The following is a 25543-nucleotide window of genomic DNA, read 5'->3' on the forward strand; positions in this document are numbered from 1 at the left end:
CCAGCAAGATTGTATTTGTGTGGTGACTCAGAGGAGAGGTCACACAAAGTGAAAGGTGACCAGAAGGTGACCAGTATAAAGAAGTGTGAGCTTCCTGAGTTCTCCAGGGCAACAGAAAGGGAGAAAAAGAAAAAACAAACCCCAAGCTCTGATCTGATAAAGTCCCAAAGTTCACACTGAAATTGAGCAGAAGCTATTTTATTATATGTGCTTCAAATTCCAACACCTGTGTAATCCGCCAAAGCTGTGTAACGAAAAGCCTCTAGGCATGGCTACAACTGGGAAATGTTTCCTTTGTGTGGCCTCATCTAGCAGAAGCAGGAAGGATTAAAGTTTTAAATATGAAGAAGGATGGCCAAAAATGCAGGTGCCTTAGACTTTCTTCCCTGTTTCTAGGGAATGAGAGAGGGAAAGGAGAGATGAAAGGGTTGATTGGACAAATTACAAGTGTACTCTGCTGGGACCAAAGCTTGGAAATGTTCCTAGATGATCACATATTGCAGTACTAAAAGCCTGAATAGTAAATCTGGAGAGTGAAAGACTCTTCAAGATCAGCTCTTGAGCATCACTGAGTAAGTAGGAATTATCAACTTCAGGTACTTTCTGAGAAAAAAAGATCTCTCTAGAATCAGAAAAGGGGCAGGAATAGCTTAGGTTAGAGTAGAGCAGAGCAGAGTGGAATAAAGCTTTGGCATATGCTCAGCTCGTGTGGCCCACTACATCAGGGATTGCAAGGTTTTGATTCCTTTCCTAGCCTGCTGTCACTCAGAGCAGAGTAACAACACAGCAGATAATGAAAAAACCTTTTCTTCTCTGTCTGAAGTTTCTTTTTCAGCAGAAGGGAATGTAGGATTGGAGCAAAAACCAGAACCCTTCTATGGGTATTCACAGGCATTTTTTTCCCAAGATCTAGAGTAAATTTTCTTCCTTCTACAGTACAACTGCACCTGCTCTGTTAAATTTCTTCTGTGCAAATGTCTCCTTTACGCATTGACCTCTCTAATATCCATATCATAAAGTCTCTTGAAGACAAATCCACCTTTTCAGCCTCATGAGACACTTTTTTTAGCCTTTTTTCCCCCCTACATTTAAACAAGTTTTGTTTCCTTTGTTTTCTATTGCATCCTTAAATCTCTTCCTTATCATCTATGGGTTCTCTTTTGTCTCCTCTCTGCTCTACATGAGCAAAAGGCAAGTGCTTTCAGCCACTGCAGAAATGGAGAATTTCTTAGGCCCTGCTAATTTTCCCAAATACCGGAGGAATTGCTTTCAAAGAATAACGCACCAATGCATGTCCTGGTCTGGGTTGACCCCCCCCAGCCCCCCCAGTACTTTATGAGACAGTAGATTGCAGTGTCATGTGGAGCTTGCTGTTTGTCAGCATGAACCTCTGAAAGTGCCAGCCTTTGTAGAAGACACGACTTCATTTCTCCTGTGCTGAACTGCTCACTTGGCTCTGAAGTTGTGGAGTTTCCTATGAAGGCGGGTGGAAGTGCTAGCAGTGCACAGGTGGCACCTTCCTTTTGTAATTGTTTCTGTTTTCATAAGAACACTTAAGAATTCTGATGTAGGAAATCCAGATACATGGTCTGTCCTGACAAGAATTAATCATGTGTAAGGACATTCATTCTACATCCCATTTTGAGGGATATGTTGACTAGCACAGACCACAGACAGTTTTTGAAGCTTGCTATCGGCATTTCCGTATAGGTAAGTTCATACATGCTGGCAACCAAACACTTAACACTTTGTCACACCACCAGCAAAACCTAGTCAAGAGAATTTCATGGGATTTCCTGGGCTAGAAGTTATGCATGTATCTCATAAACACCATTGCACCTCTTGTGATACTAAGGCTCATCTAAACCCTCCAGTGTGATTATTTTTCTTTCTGTGAAGGGCCTTCTTTCTCTCAGCTTTGAGAGGGTTGTGGTTTAGTGTATGTGTTTGTGACAGACGTATTTCTGAGTCACTGTCTAGTGCAGAGTACTTACATAAAAATATAATCCACTGTTACTTTTGTTGAAGTGGGTTGTACTCATTGTGATTGCATTAAGAATAATCTTTACGCTGAAGACTGAGTTGCCACATGATTCAGTAAAAGGCACTCTGAGATTTAACTGAGTCTCAGGTAGACTCATACATATTTCTTTTCTTATCTCTCCATACCTGAAGCAGAAAGAAAAGATTAAAGCCTCACCCTCTACTTGCCAACCTCATCTGAACTAGTCTTAAGCTGTGCGGAGAGAATCGTGAGGCAGAAGATGCCACTCAAAATCACTGGCATTAATCCTCACTTGTTCTTTGTAGCTGCGAGCTGCCAGGACTGGCATCCAGTAAGACACATCTGTCCAATTTTACATCTTGCCCCCCTTGTAGTTTTGAGGTGAGGTAAGAGAACAGATGATGTCTGGAAAAGGTGCCTCTGTGCTTCTGATTCTTTGTAAGAGAAATCATTTAAACAAAGCTTAATGAAATCTGGCAAATTGTGCTCTTGGGCTGCGTGCAGTTCTTGAACAATTTCCAATGCATATATTTGTTTGGAAAAAAATGAAAAAACAAGTGATTTAGACTCTTTTCAAGCACAAATATTTTTAATCCCACACTGGTAAGAACAAATGAGAATGGATCTAACACAGGAGAGTATAGATCAAAGTGACCTGCAATGAAGGATCATGCTAAAGAATAATGCTGTTCCAGTCTATTTCTGTTTGTGGTAATACTAGATTCTGACATTTGGCTCTAGAGCGGCACAGACATACACTTGTGATTTTGTTTTTGTTTTCCCCTTTTGTCAGGACATCTCAGGAAAGAATGGCACTATATCTAGAATGTCTCCTAAACCATTCTGGATATTCTGGATACAGACTTTAAGGTCCTTAGTCCTTATGGACCTTTCTCTATTGGGAGAAGAAAGGAGAAGATGTAGGATGGACTGTCTGAAACACTATTTGTAGCAGTGTTGCACTTTCTGACAGTCTGATAGCCAGTGCTGCAGTTTGACGTGGTAACAAACTCTTGAGAACAAACAGTTCTGAAAGCAAAAGCAGTGCTGTGCTGTTAAAAGGCTGTCCAGAAAGCCCAATAGTATAATTTCAATTATAGGCTCCTACACAAATATTCCATGTAGCCATGGGCAGGTTGACTGTTCTCATCTTGGTTTCCCCATCTTTCATGAAAGGCTCATATTTTCCTTCCTGCATGTGTTGTTGCAAGCAAAGAAATCTCTAATATTTTTGAAGTATTATTAAACTCCTCTGTGGAAAGGAAGATAGATATCAACAAGGAAACCGAGCCCTTGCTTTGGAAAGATGACTTGCAATTTCAAGGAAGAGGACAGAACATCGGAAGTCAAAAAGGCATATCGAAAATTTTGAGATGCAGCACTGATTCAGAACATGTTATGTTTGCAGCTGCTGGGGTGTGAAACTTCTTCCATGATGTGACAACCAGCATGAATTACTTTATTGCTCATAACAAAAACAGATGGACAGATATCAGGGTGAAATGAAGGGCAGGGGCATTTGCAAACTGACAGAGAGAACCTTTCACCAAATGCTGCTTCGAAATAAACTGATCTTAATCAGCTCTTCTTCCTTTCTTTATCTTCAGAAAACCTTTAGAGCCAATATTCTGTAGTGGAAGACTAAAATGCTTTTAGGAAATGCATGTTGTTTTATGAGAATGTGTCTCCGTTTTAAGGAGGTTGTTTAAAATGCTAATATTTCTCTTTTCATCACAATTCACAAAGCTTGTGGCTTTTAGATTTACCATTTCAGTTTCAGTAATACTTCACTCCCTGTCCCTTCTCCAGTGTTGTCAATCAAGAAATTTATTGTTTCTAGCTTACATGTGCATGATGCCTGTACTCCTTGTCTGATGATTGACATTGGTTTTGAGTCTGGAATAAGTTCCCTGCCTACTACATGCAACAGCATCTGTAGCAGTGCTAGGCATGGAAAGTAGTCCCAAGGGAAAGATATTCACACATAGCTTTTAATATGTTAATATAAAAACAGGATGAAGATGATGTTTCTAAAACAAGAGTGGAAAGATAATATTGCACATTCAGCCGCAAGTGATGGTGGTATCTAAATCCATGTAGTAAATCATTGAAACTAGTGGTCATACAAGCAATGCATTGAAAATCAACTTCTGTCTTATAGGTCTTACAGAACAAGCAATGTAATACCTTCCTTACTTGCATCCTGTAGGTACTTTTCTAAAGGTTTGGATTACTAGATGGTAGAGAAAGGGGATTCATAGTAACCCTGCAATCTGTGCACTTTTCTAGTGTGAGGATTTGGGTTGGCTATCCAGGAGGGGATCAGCCGTAGAATGACCAAGCAGTGCATATGACTGAGCTAAGATAAGGTGTGTTTGCTGTTGCAGCTCCCAGGTGGCTTCATAAGGTTCAACAATGCATTTTTTCACTCTTTCCATTGATTGAGATTGTCATTCCATGATCTTGAGATGCTGTAGTTACTCAGAGAGGCTTTCAAAGAAAGAGTGCAGAGAACCATTCATTTCATAATCGAAAAATAAATAAAAGCTATTTCATAAAAGTAATAAATCCAAATCCAGGATGTGTTGAAATGTCATAAAGTGGTGTTACATGACAAGGTATGACCCTTTTTGCCTTTGCAGAATGTATTCAGGAAAGGTCTATCAGGGCAAATCAAACTCAGACAAAACCCATCAATCTGTACCGATGAGCTATTTTTTATTTTATGGTGTCCCTTCCTCCTAAATTAGTAGAAGGAATCTATAAATTGCCTCAGTAAACAATGCAAATCTTTGCTGTTCTGCTGTCCTTTCCATGTGGAACTCCACACCAACAGAAAAGTAATCATTAAAAGTACCACTAATAGCGGTTGGTGTCCAGACAATATAGATTCCTATTCCCTGGTCTTCTCCTCACTAAATACCCTGAGGGTAATGAACTGAACTTGAGAGAAGTAAGATTTCATAAAGAATTGCCATTTTGATTATTTCTTTGTGTATGCTATTAAGTGCCTGTCAGAGGTTAGCTTTCTGTATTTTTCAAGAGATAATGTAAGCCCAGTGACAATGCTGATGTATTTTGCTGTGTTGTTAGGGAATTTCAGGTTCCATCGGGAAGAGAGGTCAAGTGAAACAAACCTCAGAATTTGGCCTAGAAATCTTGGTCCTGCTACTTTAACTCTTCTGTTCAATGCCAAAACTCACACTGATTTTATTGGGGTAAAACCTCTTCCTTAGTTTGGTATATAGAACGTGGGGATACTTTGATCCCTTCTGGGACCTATGAAAAGTACCTCCATCAGCTAGTCACTGGAGTAGGTCTGAGGAGTTACAGACATCTTGCAGCTGAATAAATCTATTTAAATCCAGCTCATTAAAAGCAGACTGTTAGGATATGTTTCCATTAGGATGAGCAAGTGCTGTTACCTAGAGTCAGCAGTCACAAGTTAAAATGCAAGGGTTTTGCAGAGCTGACACAAACAGCTGTGCAACGCTTCTGAGAGACGTGTTGTACTGTTACTGAAGATGACATAGGAAACAGTAAACAGTTTATGTTTCTATCTATCTTTCAAATTGAGCCCAGGCCTTCATGAACAGAAAAGTAAGAAGACACTCTGCTGTCAAAGATGCTTTCTAACATTTACTGCTTATTCTAGAAAGCACTCTCAGAAATTACCAAGGAAGATGTTGCCTGTGGGAATTACAAGTTTCCACAGGAAACAATGCATTTTTTTCTGCACTAGACCTCCTTGAACATATTCAGATACTTTGTGGGGAGTTTTTGTTTGTTTTTTTTTCCAGTGGGACAGTCACAAAACCTAAGATAAAAATATAGATTTTAAGATGTGTGTCTTGTTAATGGGCCCTGGTCACTGGTGGGCTGAAGTCCTGGTAATCTTTACATTGCCAGAGGGACTCCGTGGAAAACCCAGTGACAATCGACAGAACCAGTTATAGTTTCAGTGGATGGGTTGCGTTCTGCAACTCAGTCTTGCATGAGAACTTCTGTAACGAACACAGCCCTGAGTAAACCTTCCACTGAATCAAATCATTCTGTCCCAACACATTGATGGACATTGTGGACACTTAGCACTTTGGACTAGGAGCTTTATAAATCTCTGATGATGCTAATCTATCACTGCTCACAAATTTCGCTGAAGCTGCACTGCTGGTATTCATGGTACTTTAGGTCCACTGTGGAAAAAAGGTAAAAAGTATCAAAACTGAGAAACGGTCAAAGGAGAAGAGCTTCTACAGAGACTGGTGATGAGTCACAGTTGTCAAATCTTCCTCCCCCTGTCATGAGCATTCTGTTTCCTAAAAAAAAAAAAAAAAAGAAAAAAAAAAAAAGAAAGAAATCATTGCTATGCAAAACAAGTTTAAAAAAAAGAAAAAAGTTTCAAGAAGGAAACAAATGTTTGCTGAGCTGACTTGGCTGGAATTTTCCCTGCACATACACTCTTGACAGATCAGTGCTTGAACTTTCTATGTGTACATGAGAGGGAACAGGGAATAACCGAATGTTAGTGAAGGTTGCCCCATCTGTTCCATTATTTGAGGGTGTAAAGATGCTCTTTAGCTCTCACAGTCCTTGTGATTTCGGTTGCCAGGTGGTCTCCCTGCCCAGGTTTCACATCCAACACAGCTGGGAAGGGTTTTTTTTCCATCACATGCATCTTTTTTGCAGAAGGCAAATATGCGATACAGCCAGGTCTGAATTTGAGAGTTCCTTGCATTAGGTCTTGGGGATCTTTTTCCTTTATTTGTGAAATAAATACAGGTAAGCCCCATAGACCCATATCAGATATAGTACTCTGTCCTCACTTTCAGAGCACAAAATGCTTCACTCCAGCCACCTCCCCTTCTTCTCCTCTCAGTGCTCCCTGGAGCACTCAAGAACATCCTCACCAGAAATCATCTAACAAGATCACCATCTAGATACAAGAGAGGGCAATAAAGTGTCCTATGCCCCAGATGTGTATCTGCAGTTATCTCTGACACCAGAGTATCTGCATGTGTCACCATCCTGCAGGTACCAGGTTTCACGCACACAGTGAGGCACTATGTCCCGACTTACACGTGGGAAAACGTGGCCCAGAGGTGCTCAGTGGATTGCTCAAGATCATACAATGGGTCAGAACTAAGGTGATTCCCCATGTTTGCGCTGGAGCAAAGCATAGAGACCACTTTGCATATCAGTTTGAGCAGGTACATCTATTGGATGCGGTGGAGTAATGGACAGAGATGAAAAGGTAGGATTTAAACAGACATTGTGCTAGTACCCAGAGACTAGAGGTATTGGGCACAGCATTGCACTGAGGCTATTTTACAACTTCTCATTCCTGAGCAAATTGTCACAAGTCCCTTGGGTGCATCTGCACTGAGTTTCATTGTGTGGTGAAATGGTCACCTATTTTCTTTCTTTAGCACAAGTTAGTACCTTAATTTATGGACTGTCCTCCTTCTGAACTATCCTTACTCAAATCATTCTATGCCAACACATGCTGAAGACCTTTCAGAATGCAGCATTTTGGGTTAAGGTTGTTAGGAACCTCCGATGATGGCTATTTATCACTGCTCACACGCGTGTTGGTTTTCTGTCTTCCCCACTGCAGATCTGCGCAGGATGACAGCTGGCTTCATGGGCATGGCTGTGGCCATCATCCTCTTTGGATGGATTATTGGGGTGCTGGGGTGCTGTTGGGATCGAGGCCTTATGCAGTATGTGGCAGGGCTTCTCTTCCTCATGGGAGGTAAGTGTGTTAGTGTTTGAAGAAGATATGTGCTTTCCTTGTTGTTTTAATGTTCACTATTTCCACATACCCCTCCTTTTCTAAGTCATTGAAAACATTTTCAGAATTGTTTTCGGTGATCTGGACTTGGTTTCATTCCAAACTCCTCTGGTGTACATCAAGGATAAACCAATTGTCACTACATGTTGCTTTTATCACAAAACAGTGCTTATAAGTCATAGGGCTGAAAAGGGCCTTTTGAGTTATTTAGTCCAATGCTCTGCTGCTGCAAGAAATACTATCACCCTTAAACTTAATAGGCTTAATAAATTTAGTAATAAAAATCTGAAGATCATGCAGATGTTATTCCCACAATTATCCTGTTTCGTACTGAGCCACATTGGTACCTAGAAATTGTGCTCAAAGTTTTAACCTATATGTGTTCCTTGTGAGCTGTTCGTGAGTCAAATGTAACCTTTAGTTTACGTGTCTTTCTCCTTTCTCTGGTGTACCTGTGAAAAGCAGTGGTATCCTCTGTTTTCCTTTTCCCACTTTACTTATGCTATTTCTTGTAGGCTTTTCTCTGTAAGACCAGGTATCAATCCAGCAGCCATTTCTGCCATCTGTTTTTGTTTGTACTCACACTTCTCAAACACGGATGAGAAGGACCATTCCCAAACAAGGTCTGATCAATGCCTTGTATGACTGACGTGATGGTTCCCCTTCTTTGCTGGAAATCCCTTGCCTGAAGTATTCTGTGGTTTTATTTGCCTTCTTCATGCCGTGTCACACCAGAGATCTGCAGTCATCCTTCAGCTGGATAATACATACAGGCCTTTCTTATTCTTTATTACTTCCTGCTGATGATCTCCCATTTTCAAGCAGAGATTCTGTTTATTGCTCCCCAGACACATGCCCTGGCACTCTGTGCTTTTGAGCTTCTTCCTATTTCAACTGCGCCAGCCCTCAAGGTCAAACTACATCTCCCCTGTTATAGTTCAGACTTTCTTACTACAGATACCATGCAACTTCCTGCCATCAGCAGGTTTCACAGCACACTTGAAATGAAGGGTGTGAGGGTTAAGTCCCAAATGCAGCACTGCCCCCACAGGCAGAGCATCACTTCAACACATTTGGTTACCTGTTCATCTCTACTGTGGTGTGACACAGCTATGTGTGTGAAATACAGGAAAGCTTCTGTAGTCCCAGAAGAGGATTTAAGCACTCGAGTAACAAGTTTATGTTCCAGTGCTGTTGGTGCTGGTGACACTATCCCACATGACATCCTTGTCTCTAAATTGGAGAGACATCAATTTGATGGGTGGACCACTCGGTGGATAAAGAACTGGCTGGATGGCTGCACGCAAAGAGTTGTGGTCAATGGCTCGATGTCCGGCTGGAAACCGGTAACGAGCGATGTCCCCCAGGGACTGGTGTTGGGACCGGTCTTGTTCAACATCTTTGTCGGTGACATGGACAGTGGGATTGAGTGCACCCTCAGCAAGTTTGCCGATGACACCAAGCTGTGCGGTTCAGTTGATATGCCGGAGGGAAGGGATGCCATCCAGAGGGACCTCAACACGCTTGTGAGGTGGGCTGATGCCAACCTTATGAAGTTTAACCATGCCAAATGCAAGGTCCTACACCTGGGTCGGAGCAATCCCAGGCACGGCTACAGGTTGGGCAGAGAAGAGATTCAGAGCAGCCCTGCAGAGAAGGACTTGGGGGTGTTGGTCGATGAGAAAATGAGCATGAGCCGGCTTCAGTGTGAGCTCGCAGCCCAGAAAGCCAACCGTATCCTGGGCTGCATCGAGAGGAGCGTGACCAGCAGGTCGAAGGAGGTGATCCTGCCCCTCTACTCTGCTCTCGTGAGACCTCACTTGGAGCATTGTGTGCAGTTCTGGTGTCCTCAACATAAAAAGGACATGGAACTGTTGGAACAAGTCCAGAGGAGGGCCACGAGGATGATCAGGGGAGTGGAGCACCTCCTGTATGAAGACAGACTGAGGAAGTTGGAGCTGTTCAGCCTGGAGAAGAGAAGGCTGCGTGGAGACCTCACAGCAGCCTTCCAGTATCTGAAGGGGGCCTACAAGGATGCTGGGGAGGGACTATTCATCAGGGACTGTAGTGACAGGACAAGGGGTAACGGGTTCAAACTTAAACAGGGGAAGTTTAGATTGGATATAAGGAAGAAATTCTTAACTGAGAGGGTGGTGAGGCACTGGAATGAGTTGCCCAGGGAGGTTGTGACTGCTCCATCCTTGGCAGTGTTCAAGGCCAGATTGGATGAGGCCTTGGGTGACATGGTTTAGTGTAAGGTGTCCCTGCCCATGGCAGGGGGGTTGGAACTAGATGATCTTAAGGTCCTTTCCAACCCTAACTATTCTATGATTCTATGACATAGACATTAGCGCTCTCAATGACCACAAACACATTTGAAATCTGCTAGTATCTTGTGCAAGCACACACTGGTCTATGTGTGGATGTCTTCTTGTGAGTGTCGATACTTTATGGGCAATGGGTCTGCTAAATTAGCTTGGTATTTGTTATGTAATTAAAAGCTTAGTTTGCACATGGGCTATTTTGCTTTAATATGCTCAGATAGCTGTGTGGTATTTAACTTACTACAGCACAACATTCAGATTAAAACATTAGGACTATATTAAATAAATACAGAAAACTTAAACTTATTAGAAACTAGCTGAATCTTGTTGACTAACTGTAAACTATCACTATATATGGCAGAGTTTCTAGTACAGCTGCAGAGATTACATTTTGGCTTAATGTTATTTGTTTGTCAGTAATTTGAAAGGTAGCTGATAAAAGTTTTCAGGTGAAACAAGACCCAGTGTCACCATGCATAATGGAATGGGTCACCCGTAGCTTACAAAGCCATCTTGGTATGCTCAAACAATACACATTTCAGTGGAGACAGACCCAAGGTCATGCAACTGGGAACAAAAAGTGTCAGTCATCCTTGCAGAATGAGAGGCTGCCTCTCAGAAAGCAGCAGCTCTGAAAAGGTCTTTGGCATCATGGTTGCTGGGATCATCCAGCTGCACAGCAGCTCTCAGCACAATACAGCTGCTAAATGTGCCAGTTTTGCTGGGAATATACAATAAAAGCATGAGGTGGGGTTATCTCTGGGCAAAGCAAAACTATTTCTGGACATCCTAATCTGGTGTTTCAGCTAAAGAAGGATGTGGAAAGATAAGGAGAGGTTTGCAGAAGAGCTGCAAGAATGACTCAAGGTCTCAAAAACCAAGAAAAGCACACCATGCCACAAAAAGCCCATTGCTTGAAACTATTTAGCAGAAGGTTTATAACTGACTTGAATGCAGTGCGGAAGTACCTATACAAGGAGAAGCCATCTGATAGGAGCATGATCTTTGCATGGACAAAATAATAACAAGATACAGCAGTTGGAATCTGAAAGTAATTGTAATGAGAGGCATCAGATTATTTTATCTACCAAATACTGTCAAGATGCATGATATTTCTAATAAAGATGTGTTGGGAGGAGCTGAGATGTATTTTCTGCTTCAGCATAGACACATGGGTCAAGTTTACAAAAGGTTACTCTCTCTCTTATTTTCGCATAACTCAATGGCAACTTCTATAGTTTTCCTGATTTCTTTTAACAGCAAAAGTACGTAAAGTTACATCTACAAACTGAAACAATCAGTTAATAAAATACACAACTACTGCCATTTAATCTAAAAGTCAGTAGCTATCATTGTTTGCAGGCTGTGTCATGTTACATAGGCAATCCTTCCATAGCCAACAAACCTTTTAATTTGAATCTTCAAGCTGGACGGTGCTTGAATACAAAGCTGTTACTTCTGTCACAACATAAATGCTGTCATCATATTGTCCTATTCGTCCTCAAAATGCATAGAGTGCCTAACTTTTTCTCTGGTCCAATAATAGGAAAAATGCTTTAGGAGGCAGGCTTATGACAATTAACCTAATTGCAGATGAGACTGTGTTAACTTGGTAGCTATATAATCAGCCTGAAATCTAACTTTCCCTTCCATTTGCAACACCACTTGTCTTGTCTCTGTGTGTAGCGTTTGCTCTATTTTAATTTCTAGACAAATAGCTCTTCTGTAATGTTTAAACACTGCTGGCTTACCATATCTATGGGTTTTGTCCCTTATTGCCCATAATTATTTGAACAGGAAATATCAGTGGAGCACTGAGAAATGTGCTGTGATAATCTAACAAGACCAGACATGGTTGCCTTAGACCTCTGGTTCTTTATTATATTTACGGAACTGTATTCTTGCTAGCCCATGTGGCAGTGCCTAATAAGCACTTGTTGTAGTGTGCTTGATGTAATTTCTCACACGAATTACTGAAATAAGTCATTAGCAAAATGCAGGCCGTTATCTGGTATTAGCTCATCTGGAATCCAGGACATGTAAACTGTGATTTAGAGTGTGGTTTACACTGTTATTCGGCATGTTTTGTAACAAGTTAAAAACTATTAATAATTCATCTTTTCTGTTTAGTCCAAATGTATCTTTATCAACAGCAATCACAGGTCTCTTACGGCTTCCAAAGTTCTTTTACATAATTTTCTGTATTTACTGCAGATTTCGTACTGTGATTCCTTATCTTGAGCAACAGCATTTACCTGACCACAGTAGGATTTTTTTTCAGTCCCTCATCTTGTACAGAGACAGATGGATACTGCAAATTATGTTTAGTGGGTTTGACCTCATTTTGCACGATGGGACTATTGCGTAGGTTCCTGTACCTTTTATCCTGCAAGGTGGGAGAATTTCTCTTCTCAAAAGTTTCTCCATTTGGGATTGTTGCTATGTTTAGAATAGGATAGGATAGGATAGGATAGGATAGGATAGGATAGGATAGGATAGGATAGGATAGGATAGAATAGAATAGGGTTGGAAAGGACCTTAAGATCATCTAGTTCCAACCCCCTGCCATGGGCAGGGACACCTCACACTAAACCATGTCACCCAAGGCCTCATCCAACCTGGCCTTGAACACTGCCAAGGATGGAGCATTCACAACTTTCCTGGGCAACCCATTCCAGTGCCTTACCACCCTCACAGTAAAGAACTTCCTCCTTATATCCAATCTAAACTTCCCCAGTTTAAGTTTGAACCCCTTACCCCTTGTCCTATCACTACAGTCCCTAATGAAGAGTCCCTTGCCCAGCAAGCTTACAAGCCCCCTTCAGATACTGGAAGGCTGCTGTGAGGTCTCCATGCAGCCTTCTCTTCTCCAGGCTGAACAGCCCCAACTTTCTCAGCCTGTCTTCATACAGGAGGTGCTCCAGTCCCCTGATCATCCTCGTGGCCCTCCTCTGGACTTGTTCCAACAGTTCCATGTCCTTTTATGTTGAGGACACCAGAACTGCACACAATACTCCAAGTGAGGTCTCACAAGAGCAGAGTAGAGGGGCAGGATCACCTCCTTCGACCTGCTGGTCACGCTCCTCTCGATGCAGCCCAGGATACGGTTGGCTTTCTGGGCTGCGAGCTCACACCGCCAGCTCATGCTCATTTTCTCATTGACCAACACCCCCAAGTCCTTCTCTGCAGGGCTGCTCTGAATCTCTTCTCTGCCCAACCTGTAGCTGTGCCTGGGATTGCTCCCACCCAGGTGTAGGACCTTGCACTTGGCATGGTTAAACTTCATAAGGTTGGCATCAGCCCACCTCACAAGCGTGTTGAGGTCCCTCTGGATGGCATCCCTTCCCTCCGGCGTATCAACCGAACCACACAGCTTGGTGTCATCGGCAAACTTGCTAAGGACACACTCAATCCCACTGTCATTTAGAGACAAGGATGTCCTGTGGGACAGTGTCGAATGCTTTGCACAAGTCCAGGTAGATGACATCAACTGCTCTGCCCCTGTCCATCAGTTTCGTAGCCTCATCATAGAAGGCCACCAAATTGGTCAGGCAGGATTTCCCCTTAGTGAAGCCATGCTGGCTGTCACCAATCACCTCCTTGTTTTTCATGTGCCTTAGCATGCCTTCCAGGAGAATCTGCTCCAAGATTTTGCCAGGCACAGAGGTGAGACTGACTGGTCTGTAATTCCGTGGGTCATCCATTTTCCCCTTCTTGAAAATGGGGGTTATATTTCCCTTTTTCCAGTCGTCGGGAACTTCACCTGACTGCCATGATCTTTCAAATATGATGGCCAGTGGCTTAGCAACTTCATTCACCAGCGCTTTCAGGACCCGCGGATGGATTTCATCAGGTCCCATGGACTTGTGTACATTTAGGTTTTTAAGATGGTCTTGAACCAGGTCCTCTCCTACAGTGGGCCTGGGGTCTTCATTCTTACAGTCCCTGCGTTCGCCTTCCAAGACTTGGGTGGTGCGGTCAGAGACTTTGCCAGTGAAGACCGAGAAAAAGAAGTCATTAAGAACCTCAGCCTTCTCCAAATCCAGGGTAGCCAGTTCTCCCGATATCTTCCAGAGGGGGCCTACATTGTCCCTAGTCTGTCTTTTATTAGCTACATACCTGTAGAATCCCTTCCAGCTATCCTTCACATCTCTAGCCAAGTTCAATTCTAACTGGGCCTTAGCTTTCCTAACCTGGTCCCTAGCTTCCAGGACAGTTTCACTAAGACTAGTTCATTTTGTGCATCGTATTTGAGACCGTTTAATTCTATTACAGAAGTGGGTCATACTCAAATTATACATTACTCCAAGCACATCCTCTTACAGCTTCTTGCATTTTCTCTAAATGCAAATGCATGAAATGATTGAAAATCTTTGCACCAGTAAAAGCTCCATGCTGGGCATGTCATCCAGTAATTTTGCCACTTTATAATAATTCTAGAACCTTAGAAGCATCTGTAACACTACTTGCAAATGTCAGAATCCTAGTTCTCTTGCCAGGTCAAGGTCAAATTTCAGTTTTACTTCCAGCTCCATAAACCTGGGATGCTGTGAACTGGCACACTGGCAACTGTACCAAGGCAAATTCCTGTATCTTCAGGAATCCCTTCTTTTAGTTCTTCATCAATGTGTTTGAGAATATTTTCTGTACAATCATAAGGTCCTTTCCAACCCTAACCATTCTATGATTCTATGATAAACAGTCAAGCTATATATCCATCTAAACCATTGGGTTTTCCACCAGCTCTCCAGTACATTCATTCATAGTTTTTTCTTGCTTCAGCATCTCAGATTTTGCTAGGTTAATTGTCCTTCCACAGCCATGCAAATTGAACCTTACCACACCTTCTATTATTGTACTCACTTTATAAAATTAGCTTTTAAAGGCAAACTCTGATAGTTTGTTGTTCCCCCAGTTCAGCTCTGATTTCATTTCAGTCAGCTGTTTTAAAACATCATGTGGCTTGCTTTGTTTCTAGTTTCCAGGGCTGGGCTGACTTTGTACCTAAATGCTCCAAAACTCCTTTCCTCCACATCAGTGCCTGCCACAAGGAAAGTGGGGTGGAAGGGCTGCCCCATGGTGGCATGCTCCAGTGTTTTGGCAGTGGTTGCCTTCTCCCCTTCTCTAGCTGGTGCTAGAGATGAACTGCTGTCTTGTCCCAGCTGGAAATATAAAGTGGCACTTCCAACATCTTGCTCTGGTACTTGCTTCAGCACAAAATTATCCCTGGCCAGATTACATCCCTGGCCAAAGCTACATCACTTGCTTTTGTAGATGTATTAGAAGACCAACAGAGAACGCCATTATAAAATGGCACTTATCACAGCTCTGTCCTTCAGCTGCACATTCATGTATTTTCTTTTGTAAGTCTGTAATTTGCAATGAGAACACATTTCTGTGAAGTAGAGAGGGGGTTTACTGTATGCCTAACAAGGCAGCCCTCTGGGAAGAGACTACTGCGTTGTCTTATTTTGTTCCAAATTTACTGCAAATAAATGCAATAAATTATCTCTGCACTTGTTTACTGTTTTACCCTCTCTCTTCACTCTTATCTGGTCTCTGCCAGTTTTGTCTTATGACATGCACTTTAGGATCACTTTAGGGGGTTTTCCCCGTTTCCTAACAGTTTCCTTAGAGAAGCATATAATTTTACTAGTCTTGCAAATATTCATTATTCTTTGCAAAGTCAAGCGTGTTTCTTGCTGTAACCTTGCTTTGAGCCAATTATAAATTTTACCATTAATAATTCAGTCTCTAATTAGTCTATTTGGAAATTATTCCAGCTGTTAAATGGCCTTATTCATGTGATTTAGCTTTGCCATGCAGATCTGTAATAAAAAGACTTGTAGTGTCACACAGCAGCTCATGTCTTGTCTTTGCCTAGAGACATTTTTGCATGAAATACTGGGCTTGGGGCTTTGCTTGGGATTCTGAAATTCCCTTTTTCACTGGCTCTGAAATGTCTAAAAGTCTTGCTGTACACATACAACAGTGCTATGGAGTTGTTGCTCTCTGATTTTCTGCCCCAGCATTTGCTTTCAGAAACATCAGAAATTCCTTTCATCCTCCCTGCCTGACTCCTCTCCAATGATGATTTTCCAATCTAAGGGATTCAAGCACCGTTTGCCAGCTCCGTTTTTGCTGCTGATGTGAGTTTCGTCTGATCTACCCAAGAGTGCTTTGGAGACATTGCTCTTTGCAGCTCGTCCATACACACGGGACTTAGGTCAGGGTTACAAAAGCTTTAAGCCTTTTCCCAGAGCAGAGGTGAACACTTACTCTTTCCAGTGCTGGCTGCTATGGCAGAGATAAGCAGGCAAGAAAGATGTATGAGAGGGAAGAAAAAATAAAGTTATGTAGGTGTGCTGGCGCAATTTAATGCTTTAGTTCAGATAGGCACTAAAGGATGTTTATTAAAGAAATAAAGAACAACCCACTTACAAATGTTATGAGTTCATTCTGATTTTATATTCTAATCTAGGGAGAAACAACCTTTTATAAATCATTTCTATTCTCCTCCCTTCTCAGAAGTATTTCCAAAATATGCCTTCCCTCTGTCCAGGGATAAGGCAACAAACTGCTTTATGAGCCCAGAGCCAGAGGATGAACTGATCATTTATACTGGGTGGGTTTCTCTTGCTCCAGCCATATCAAGCTTGAAGCAGGTCTGTCGCAAGATGCTGAGGGGACAAAGATGCACTTAGGGCTTTGGGCAATGCCTGCTAGAGCCCAGCAGCTGCCAGAGCACTGCTCACTGTGTCCAGGAGCTGATAGCCAGGATGATACTAAACTGTGCAGACCTTGTTAGAAAGTGAGTCTTCAAAACAGGGCTTGGGAGCCCATGCAGCACAGTTGTGGGTACAGACATGCTGTACGTGTCTGTATCCTCTTTTACTCCCCACCTCCACAGACAGTCTTGTCTTCAAAATCCCCAAGCTTGTGTGCTGTGCTTCCTTTGCCTGTGCTGTGCATATGTTAATAGATGACAACTGAGGCATCTGTGTATTTGCAGCAATGGATCATTACCAGCTGTTGAGTCATTTGAGTCCCAAATTTAACTCACTGTACTTTGAAAATAGCACATAGCTGAAGAAAATAAGAGTGTTTATTCTACACAATTTGGTCCTGCCATCTCAAAATAATCATTCTGCTGCTGAATAATTTAAGAAACAAAAATGGAGCAATTTAATACAGCAAGTGTAACGCAAAGCTCTGTGATTGACATCTCCTAGGCACTTACAAAGTACCTTCATAGCAGCTGCCAAGAAGAGGCAAAGAGAAAGATAAACAAAAAGAGAAAGTAAAAGACATGCTTTGGAATTCATCTGGAAATACAGTGGGTCTCACAGGGCACCTGGGATTTCTGCAATCAAGGTCTCTACCCACACTTCAGAATATTCGCTTATGGTGACATAATCCATGACAGCACTGAAGATGGAAGATATTTTCCATGGTCATATTTATTTTTTTCTTTTCTACAACATGAGTCTTTGAAAATCCGGTTTCTTGTACTTCTTTCCCCAAAAGAATAGCATTAGAGAGTTTAGATAAAATCTTTCGTATGTATGGACAGGGAAGTGCAAATGCACATGCGGGTGCACAACTGTATGCATTCAGATCTTAAGAAACAGCACATAGTCTTTACAAAAACAGGTCTACAATAAGTGGCTGTAATCTGAGCTATGAAGCTTGGCATAAATATAGTTTTCACAAAGGCATAGTGCCTTTTGCCAGTTTGAAAAGTATTTATAATTCAAAATATGTTTGATCTGGAAAAAACGAGATGCTGATCATGTTTTAATCCTGCAGGAGATACTAAATTAGTGATGACTGGAGAGGAACTTAAGAATTCAGCAAAACTCCTTGCAGACCACTGTAAGAACTTATTTATGTGGATTGACCTCCAGATGGAGACAAAGGCTGGTTTGTATCAAGAGATGCCATAAATTGGTTATGAAAGTCTGAAACAAGCCTCAGGGCGACAAGGCCGGTCCCCCCTCTGTCGTGCCTCCCATACCACACGTACAGTTTTGTTCCTACTTGTGCTTTTGGTTAAATTTTGCATTATGCTCTAATGTGATTTGACGCCTCGAATTGGAATGAACTTGAGTTAATGTACAGCATTAATAGCTTTTAAATGTTTAAACCTCTCTAAGGCTCTTGACTGTTTAAAACCCTCAAAAACATTACAAGGGTGTTGCAGAAGGCAAGAAAGGAGCTGATGAAGGTCTTTATGGACCTGTGATGAGACCCAGAGCTCAGACCAGCCATGCAGGCTTTGTGCCTTAGTGCCCATTGGCAGAAATATAATAAAGCCAAGTGCATGCATATGAAGGTAATAAGAGTTAGCCTGCTTTTAAAAATGTCCTTTTCCATCACTTTCAGGAATTTTCAGTTCCTCTTTTCAAACAGCTTTCTCCTGCATAGCTTGTGGCATCCCTCACAGATGGAGTTGCAGATGACGTTCCTTCGTTCTGTTACAGGCTATGTTTCCAGGGCTTAAAGAGTGGCCCTTCTTCTGTATTTCAAGCCTGGTCACCGATGGATATATGTCCAGATATGGATATAGGTCCACTGGACATATTCACAAATACGGACTGGGCTGGGAGTGCTTCTTCATCCTGACCAACTAACCATTTGTAACCAGCCTTTAGAAATTAGTATCACTTTCTTTTGGAAAATTATCCAATTTCCAATTTTCACTCCCAAAATAAACATTTGGGAAATGATCCATGCAAACAGACAGCCCCCTTGTTATCTTTTGGGGACTTAATACGACGCCAAGGTGCCCTGTTTAGCATTTGCAAGCTAGAAAGCAGTTGCTCAGTTGATGGTATGACAAGGCTCACAATACATTATGCTTATCTTAGGCAAAGCTAGGATAGCATGTTACATCTCTGCTTCTAGTACTTCTCTGTGCTTACTGGTGCACTGAGAACACGTTTTGCATTTATCTATTAATGCTGGCACTCATTCTGAAATGGGAACAGGAGACTCTGGGAATATGAAAGATCACCTGCTTTCACTGTACAGGTATCTGTGTGCCACTGCGCACTGGCCACTGGAATGCTCTTTTATAATTTTGTGTTATAATACTCCTCAAGGGGAATAATAACACCCATCTTTGCATCTCCTACAGCATAAATTCAAAAGCAGGGTTATGTCCTTCTTCTCACAGAATACCATTTTCATTTTTTTCCAATACCTTGGGAATTTATCTGATCCTTTAGGTCAATACTGGCAGACCTAGCCCCCAAAAGTGGGGACCTAGGAGTTAACACCTCCATAACAGAATGGGGGTGGGATATAGAAAGAGGTTTTTCAAATCAGTAGCACAGCTGCACTGCAGGGTGGAGTCATTTAGAGGTGGGTTTTTTCCTGGAAGGAAAGGCACAATGAGAGAACTCATTGTCAACTCCATAGCATTTGATCTCCATGGAAACAAGATCAGCTGACTTCAAAGTCAACCTTCAAATGTGTCGAATTTTTTTCCCCCCTCTGGCTTGTTTCTGATGCGCTAGATGTGTGCTTACATGCTGGGGGAGAAATACCAACACAAGCAATCCTGGCAACATTGTACCTGATCACAGAAGAGCACTGGCATTTAGGAGATGGAGAAGAAAGATTCGTAATGAGGTGCAGAGATCTTATAATCTGGAGCAAAACCAGGACAAGTAGTGTACGTGCACTGCTAAACTCGTTGTTTTTCAGTCTTAAATCAGTCTCTCTGAACTTGGTGTGCAGTAAATTAAAGAGTCAGCTCACTCTGGCTTTTCAGCAAAAAAACCTGTTCATATTCATGTGTGTTCATTTGAAGTCAGGTATACTGACTTGCAGTTTCTCCCTCACCAGCATGGCAGGTACTGACAGAAACCTACAAGTACCTTCTAGAGTAACAAGAACAGAAAGCGTAGCGTAGTCTAAAAGGGGCATTAAATCTAGTTTGCTTCTCACAGACTTCAGTTGATCTTTGGAGGGGCTGACAGAAAGTGAATTAAAGTAGAAGCAAAGCTGGGGAGACAGATCCGATAGAAATACAAAAGACTCTCCCACCCACAGCCCTGGAAACCAAATTATATGCATTTTAAAATTCTGTGGTTGTTTCTTATCCCTTAATAATGTCACCCGGTCTTTGATCTGTTGCTGCCATCTGTATTCCAATGGCAAGATACATCAAGGCCAAAGGAAGACAATGAAAACAAAAGTGGCATTTATTATTGGGGTTTTTTTTTGTAAAATAAACCCAAAAAAACAAATCAAAACCAAAACCAGTTTGCTGAGTTCCTTGCATGCCTGGCATCAAAGAGGAAAGAAGATTTCACATGTAACAGAAGGAAGAGTAATATTGGCATGATTTGCTCAATAGAAAGAATTCTTTACAGAGAGAAAGGGGTGCACATTTCTCTGTGTGGCAGATCTTATTAAATGCAGAGGCCGTAGCAAGGTTTACATTCACCTTCTTGGCTCCTCAAGTTGTCAACTTAGAAAAATAACATTCCCCTTGGACAAATCATTGCTACACTTGCTTGTTCTAATCTGCCTGGATAGAATCCATCTGGCTACTGGAAATTCAACAGAAAAGCAGCTGGACCTGGCAGAAACTAGATGAGTAGGGCTCTCCTCATTTCTGCCCAACCTGGCTCTTCCAGGGGATGGAAATGCAAGTCATGTCAATGTCCTTTGGGGGCTGCAGAGGTATTTCCTTTGCAGCAGGAAAGATTTCAGCACGTGATCCTTTAAGGCAGTACAGAGCCAGGGTAGTTTGTTGTTTGCAAGCATTTACATGAACGATGTTAACTTCGTAGGGGTGGTCTGCACTAAGTGGTCCTTACTGACAAGACAATTGCATCTTATTTTGGTTTCTGGCTATTATATCTCAAGAACTGTATCACTTAGCACATATAGAAAGGGTTTTTCTGTTTCTGACAGATCAGGTCAGAGAAACAGTAATAGAGCCCAGAGCCTTTTTCAGCAAAGATCCTCAGTTCACATTCAGTACAAACAGCTCAAAGTTCTAAAACCAAAGGGTCCTTTGGTCACTTGAAAAAATTCATGAATAGGCTTCTCTTCAGCATCTGAAGGGGAAAATACCCAAACCAGATAGCCACCACCATTGCCCAGAGCTCCCAATGGCTCTTTAAGTAGTGCCTTCAGCAAACAAAAGTACTAAAAAGGTATGTGAGTGCATGCCTTTAAAAAGGCAATGTGGAAGAAGGCTGCACTGAATTTGTGCTGTGTCTGTTCTCCATTTTCACTTGTCTTGAAGAGCGTCTTTCTGAAGACTTTTCAGCAATTTAAGGTTTCCTACAAAAGAAATATTCCACAAACTCTCTGAGGCTCCTTCTGTTTCTGAGAGAGGTTAGATTTTTTTTGACTGGAAAAAAAACCAACTCTTACATGGAGAGAGGCAGAATGATTTGGTTGCTAAAAGACCAAATGCAATGTGGTGCACGGTTTCCCCATGCTTAGGGAGATATCCTGCGGTGAGGCAAGCCCAGCCTGACCCAACAAGTTTCCCTTCAGCTCTGGAAAATGCCTAGACTAAGAAGCACCTGCCTGAGGTACAGTTTGATACTGAACTTATGTCTCTTGTCATCTGGTAAATCTGAGGTGTAATGGAGTTACTTAGGTTTGCTCAGACACCCAGTGCCCCTTGCCATTTAATCTTCATCCTCTGCCGGGGCCATCCTGGGGTATCTGTACCGTAGGGAATGAAAGAAACCTGCCAGCAGCCTCTGCATGTTGCAAAGCATGGTGCTTGCCAGCACAGGGATAGGACAATTTCACTAACCTTTGATTAGGATGTTTCTTCATTTTGACATTAAGAGATCCTCTTCTTTCCCTTCTGCTCCCAGTAAAATACTGAATCACACTCCACTACTACAACAGGCACAAATTTTGCTGCCTCCTCTGTTGTGGCTGCAAGTTCATGAGCCATTATGTTTGCTTAATGGCTTTAGTCAAGTACTCAAGTCACTTTATTATTGCCAAGTTATTTTGGATGGGTCATAGGAATCAGCATTGCTAAAGTAATCAGAGGGTTATTCAACTCAAGCTTTGATCAACTCCCCTATTCCTTCTCAGATCATTTCATCAAAACAATGTGCCTTTAGCTAAGTAGTGTTCCTTTTGCCTTACATACCAACTCATAGCTTCAGGCGGTGCTTGCTCATAGCTGGTGTTCACTGCCTGCCATGCACAGCATGGATATCCACTCCCAGTACAGTCCCATGCACCGTGGTATATGGTAGCAGAAATGTCACCATGTGCAAATCTGCAGCATGCTATAATGTGCAATATAGACTGAATGTCAGTCAGCATAGCAAACTGGAGACCAGCCCTCAACTGCTCTAATATTGTTCCATATACTATGCTGATTAGGGATGAGCCTAAGGATGGGACTCATTAAGTATTTACCCTCCTGACAAGATACGTAGTCCTCTGGTGCCGTAACTTATGATGGCTTGTGCAGCGGCAGTTCAATAGACAGGCACTGCTGCTGAAGTAACATGCAGCAGGCGTACAGCTCTGGTGCGGTGCAGATGCCACTGGTACGTTTTGAAGTAGGAGGCCAAAGGCCAAATGCAAACCACATTCTGACAGAGCTATAATGCAATATCACTGTGCCACTATAGACCCTGCAGTTTACCCTGGCTCATGGTGTAAAATAAAAATGCATGAAGTTCCAATCCAAGTGCGTATATGATCTCACAAGGGCACCACACCGAATCTCCATCACCCAGTTGGATTTATCCTTCCATCTCAGCCTTTTTTATGAGGACAGTTTTCCAGTAAACCCCTGCCTATTCTGCAACCTATCGGTGATGCTGCAAGCTGCTTCTGCTGAAACAGTACATAATTAAGCAATAATTTATATTCTGTGCATGTATGCACAGAGCAATAAAGTGTTCTCAAGAGCTGCATGCTGCTGAGGCGTTTAATCCATGCACAGAAGGAGTTTACTGCAAAGCTGCTCCCTCCAAAAGGCTTTTGTCATCACTGTGTTGGGAGGGAATTTGGTTTATTCTTTAATAATTTCATTTGATCGTGATATAATTTAAATAGCAAATGGTACACACTCCACTTTAGGATCAGACCTTATTTTATTTGTTTGTTTGATGTACCTTGAAAATAATAAAAGCTAGTAGGGCAGAGGGAAAGTAAAGATAATGTTGTCTCACTTCTGAGATTTTTTTTCTCCCCAAACCCTATAATAAAAAAGTGATGATAGTTAAATAAACAGCACTCCTTCCAAACACATTAGTGGCCACAAATTGGCATCAATCGGAGCTACTAGGAATACTTTAAAAGGCAGAGATTTGCATTTACTTGAGAGCTGCATGGTTTTAGAGGACATCTTAAAATCCATCCCTTTCGGCTTCTCTTTTTATCCATTGGTGTTTATAAGTAATAGTTGACATTTCCATCTCTGGAAAAAAAAAACAACAAACCCAGAAGGGGAGAAGAATCAGGATTTTGGGTTTGTTTGTACGTGTGACAGCACTGTTAGTATGTGAGTCATTTCTGCCTGTTGTAAGGGGAAGGGAGAGAACACGCATCTTCCATCAGGCATGGAAGAAATGTTTTCCAAATAATGAGAAAAACTATTTGCAGAGGGGAGGGTATCAGAGGTAGGATTGGTGCCTGGATCATTTTACTTACTGGCTTTTTGGATTTCCCTTGATTTCACATTGCTGATGCCTCCTTCAGTCTAGTCTGACACCTTATCCCTAATCCTAGGGAGAAGGATGTTTAGATGAATCTCCTGTCAGCAGGGTCTGTTTGCACACTAGCACCACTAAGTCTCACCTTCATTTGCACTATATCTAAGAAAGGCAGCAGTTCTTGTCTGACCAGACACCATAGACCCTGGGAAATCCCTCAAGCCCTTATTGCTATGGAAGCAGACCCAGGTCTGTGGGCAAAGGACGTGGCTTCTGACATGGTTCAGGGGGTCACTAGCGTGAGGCAAAATTCAAATGTGTTTGGTATGGATGATTTGAGCCTATCTATGTTAAAATCAGTTCACTCACAGGCAGTTCTGCTCTCCCCTGGAGGTGAGGTTTGAAAACTGCAAACGGAGGCATTGCAGCCCCTCACACAGCTAGGCTGATCAGAAAGAAAAGGGATGTTTACAAAAAAACCTCAAAAACAATTCCCAGCAGCACAGCTCCACAGCTCTGCTTGATATAATCGTGCTTAAACCAGCTACTCATAATCCACACCGAATTAGGCTTTGATCATCAATGATATTACCTTTCTCAGCCATTCCTCTCCTCACCATGTCTGCCACTGCAGCAAGGGTGGAAGGACCCCGATCTTATATACATCCATAACAAGTAAGTTCATCTCTGGTATAAAAAAAACTTCCAGTCAAATTGGAAAAGACATTCAGTGTGATGTTTAATATTCTTCTTCAGTAATATATAAGAAGGCAAAGCACAAGATAGCCACAAAGTATTAAACAGCTCAGGTGCTCAAACTGCTGTTGACCATCAGTCCGTTAGCAGGACAGGCACTGTCAAAACCAGCACAAGAGGAACCCAGCTGTCTAATAAGGAGTCAGGATGGAGGTTTAAATACATGTCAAACAGCAGCGTCTGTGGCACAGACATGGCTTTACATGAAATTTCATCTCTCACCTGACTGAAGCATTTTGCAGTGACATGTGAATTTCCTCTGTCAAAAACGCCACTCTTGCCTTGTCTCATTCATTACTGTTTCGCTTAAGATGATAATGTGTAAATGCCAGCACAAAGAACTTAGCAGTTCTGCTCTCTACAGCTGCTGAAGGAGATGGTCTTTATCTCCCCCATCCAGCTTGCATACAAATACATCCACAGTGAGCTCTTATTACCCCCTGTCATTCATATTCCATGTGCCAGTGTTACGGCTGGACCACCAGCCTTCAGGTTTGGTCAGAGTTATGGGAAATGTTTTTCACAAAGAAATTGAAGTTTACATTGCTGCGGCTGTCCAGGGATCTGGGGCATTAATACAATGTATAGGGGCACCTCACTAACGGCAAGAACCTGCCAGGTAAGTGAGTAAGGGTTCAGTTTACTTTCTGGGGAAAAAAAGAATCTCAGGGTTGGGGGTGATCTCGACTTGCTGCAATCCTGCTGCCTCTGAAGCATTGTGTCCATCGCGCAGGCAGTGTCATGTGCAGGGGCTATAGCCTCCCCCCTCCTGCTATCCCAGCTCCATGTCTTACCCAGATTAGTACAAGCTATGTTTTCAAGTTAATCTCTGCATCACTTCCACCCATGACTTTTTCACTATGATGGCCAAACCCCATGCAATTTGCATGGATGAACCTTTGTGTTATGATTGCCAGTTCATGAGGAAAAGTTACCAATCGTGAGATAGTAACTGTACTCAGTTTTCATCAGTAACCATCCTGGTGAGAGGCCAGATTAACCA

The 25543-nt window shown here is 42.2% G+C and overlaps 1 protein-coding gene across 1 annotated transcript in view; it reads left to right on the forward strand.

Annotated features, from left to right (window-relative positions):
* TMEM178B (transmembrane protein 178B) overlaps positions 1-25543 on the forward strand; it is a gene marked incomplete at both ends in the record, with an annotated part of 221598 nt that overhangs the window by 193717 nt on the left and 2338 nt on the right. Inside the window, one exon of the mRNA XM_080613809.1 lies at positions 7620-7757. Within this exon, the coding sequence (XP_080469935.1) occupies positions 7620-7757 (138 nt within the window). The remainder of the gene's footprint in view (positions 1-7619; positions 7758-25543) is intronic.

The sequence above is a fragment of the Psittacula echo genome (genome assembly GCF_963264785.1).
Source record: "Psittacula echo genome assembly, chromosome: 1".
NCBI lineage: Eukaryota > Metazoa > Chordata > Aves > Psittaciformes > Psittacidae > Psittacula > Psittacula echo.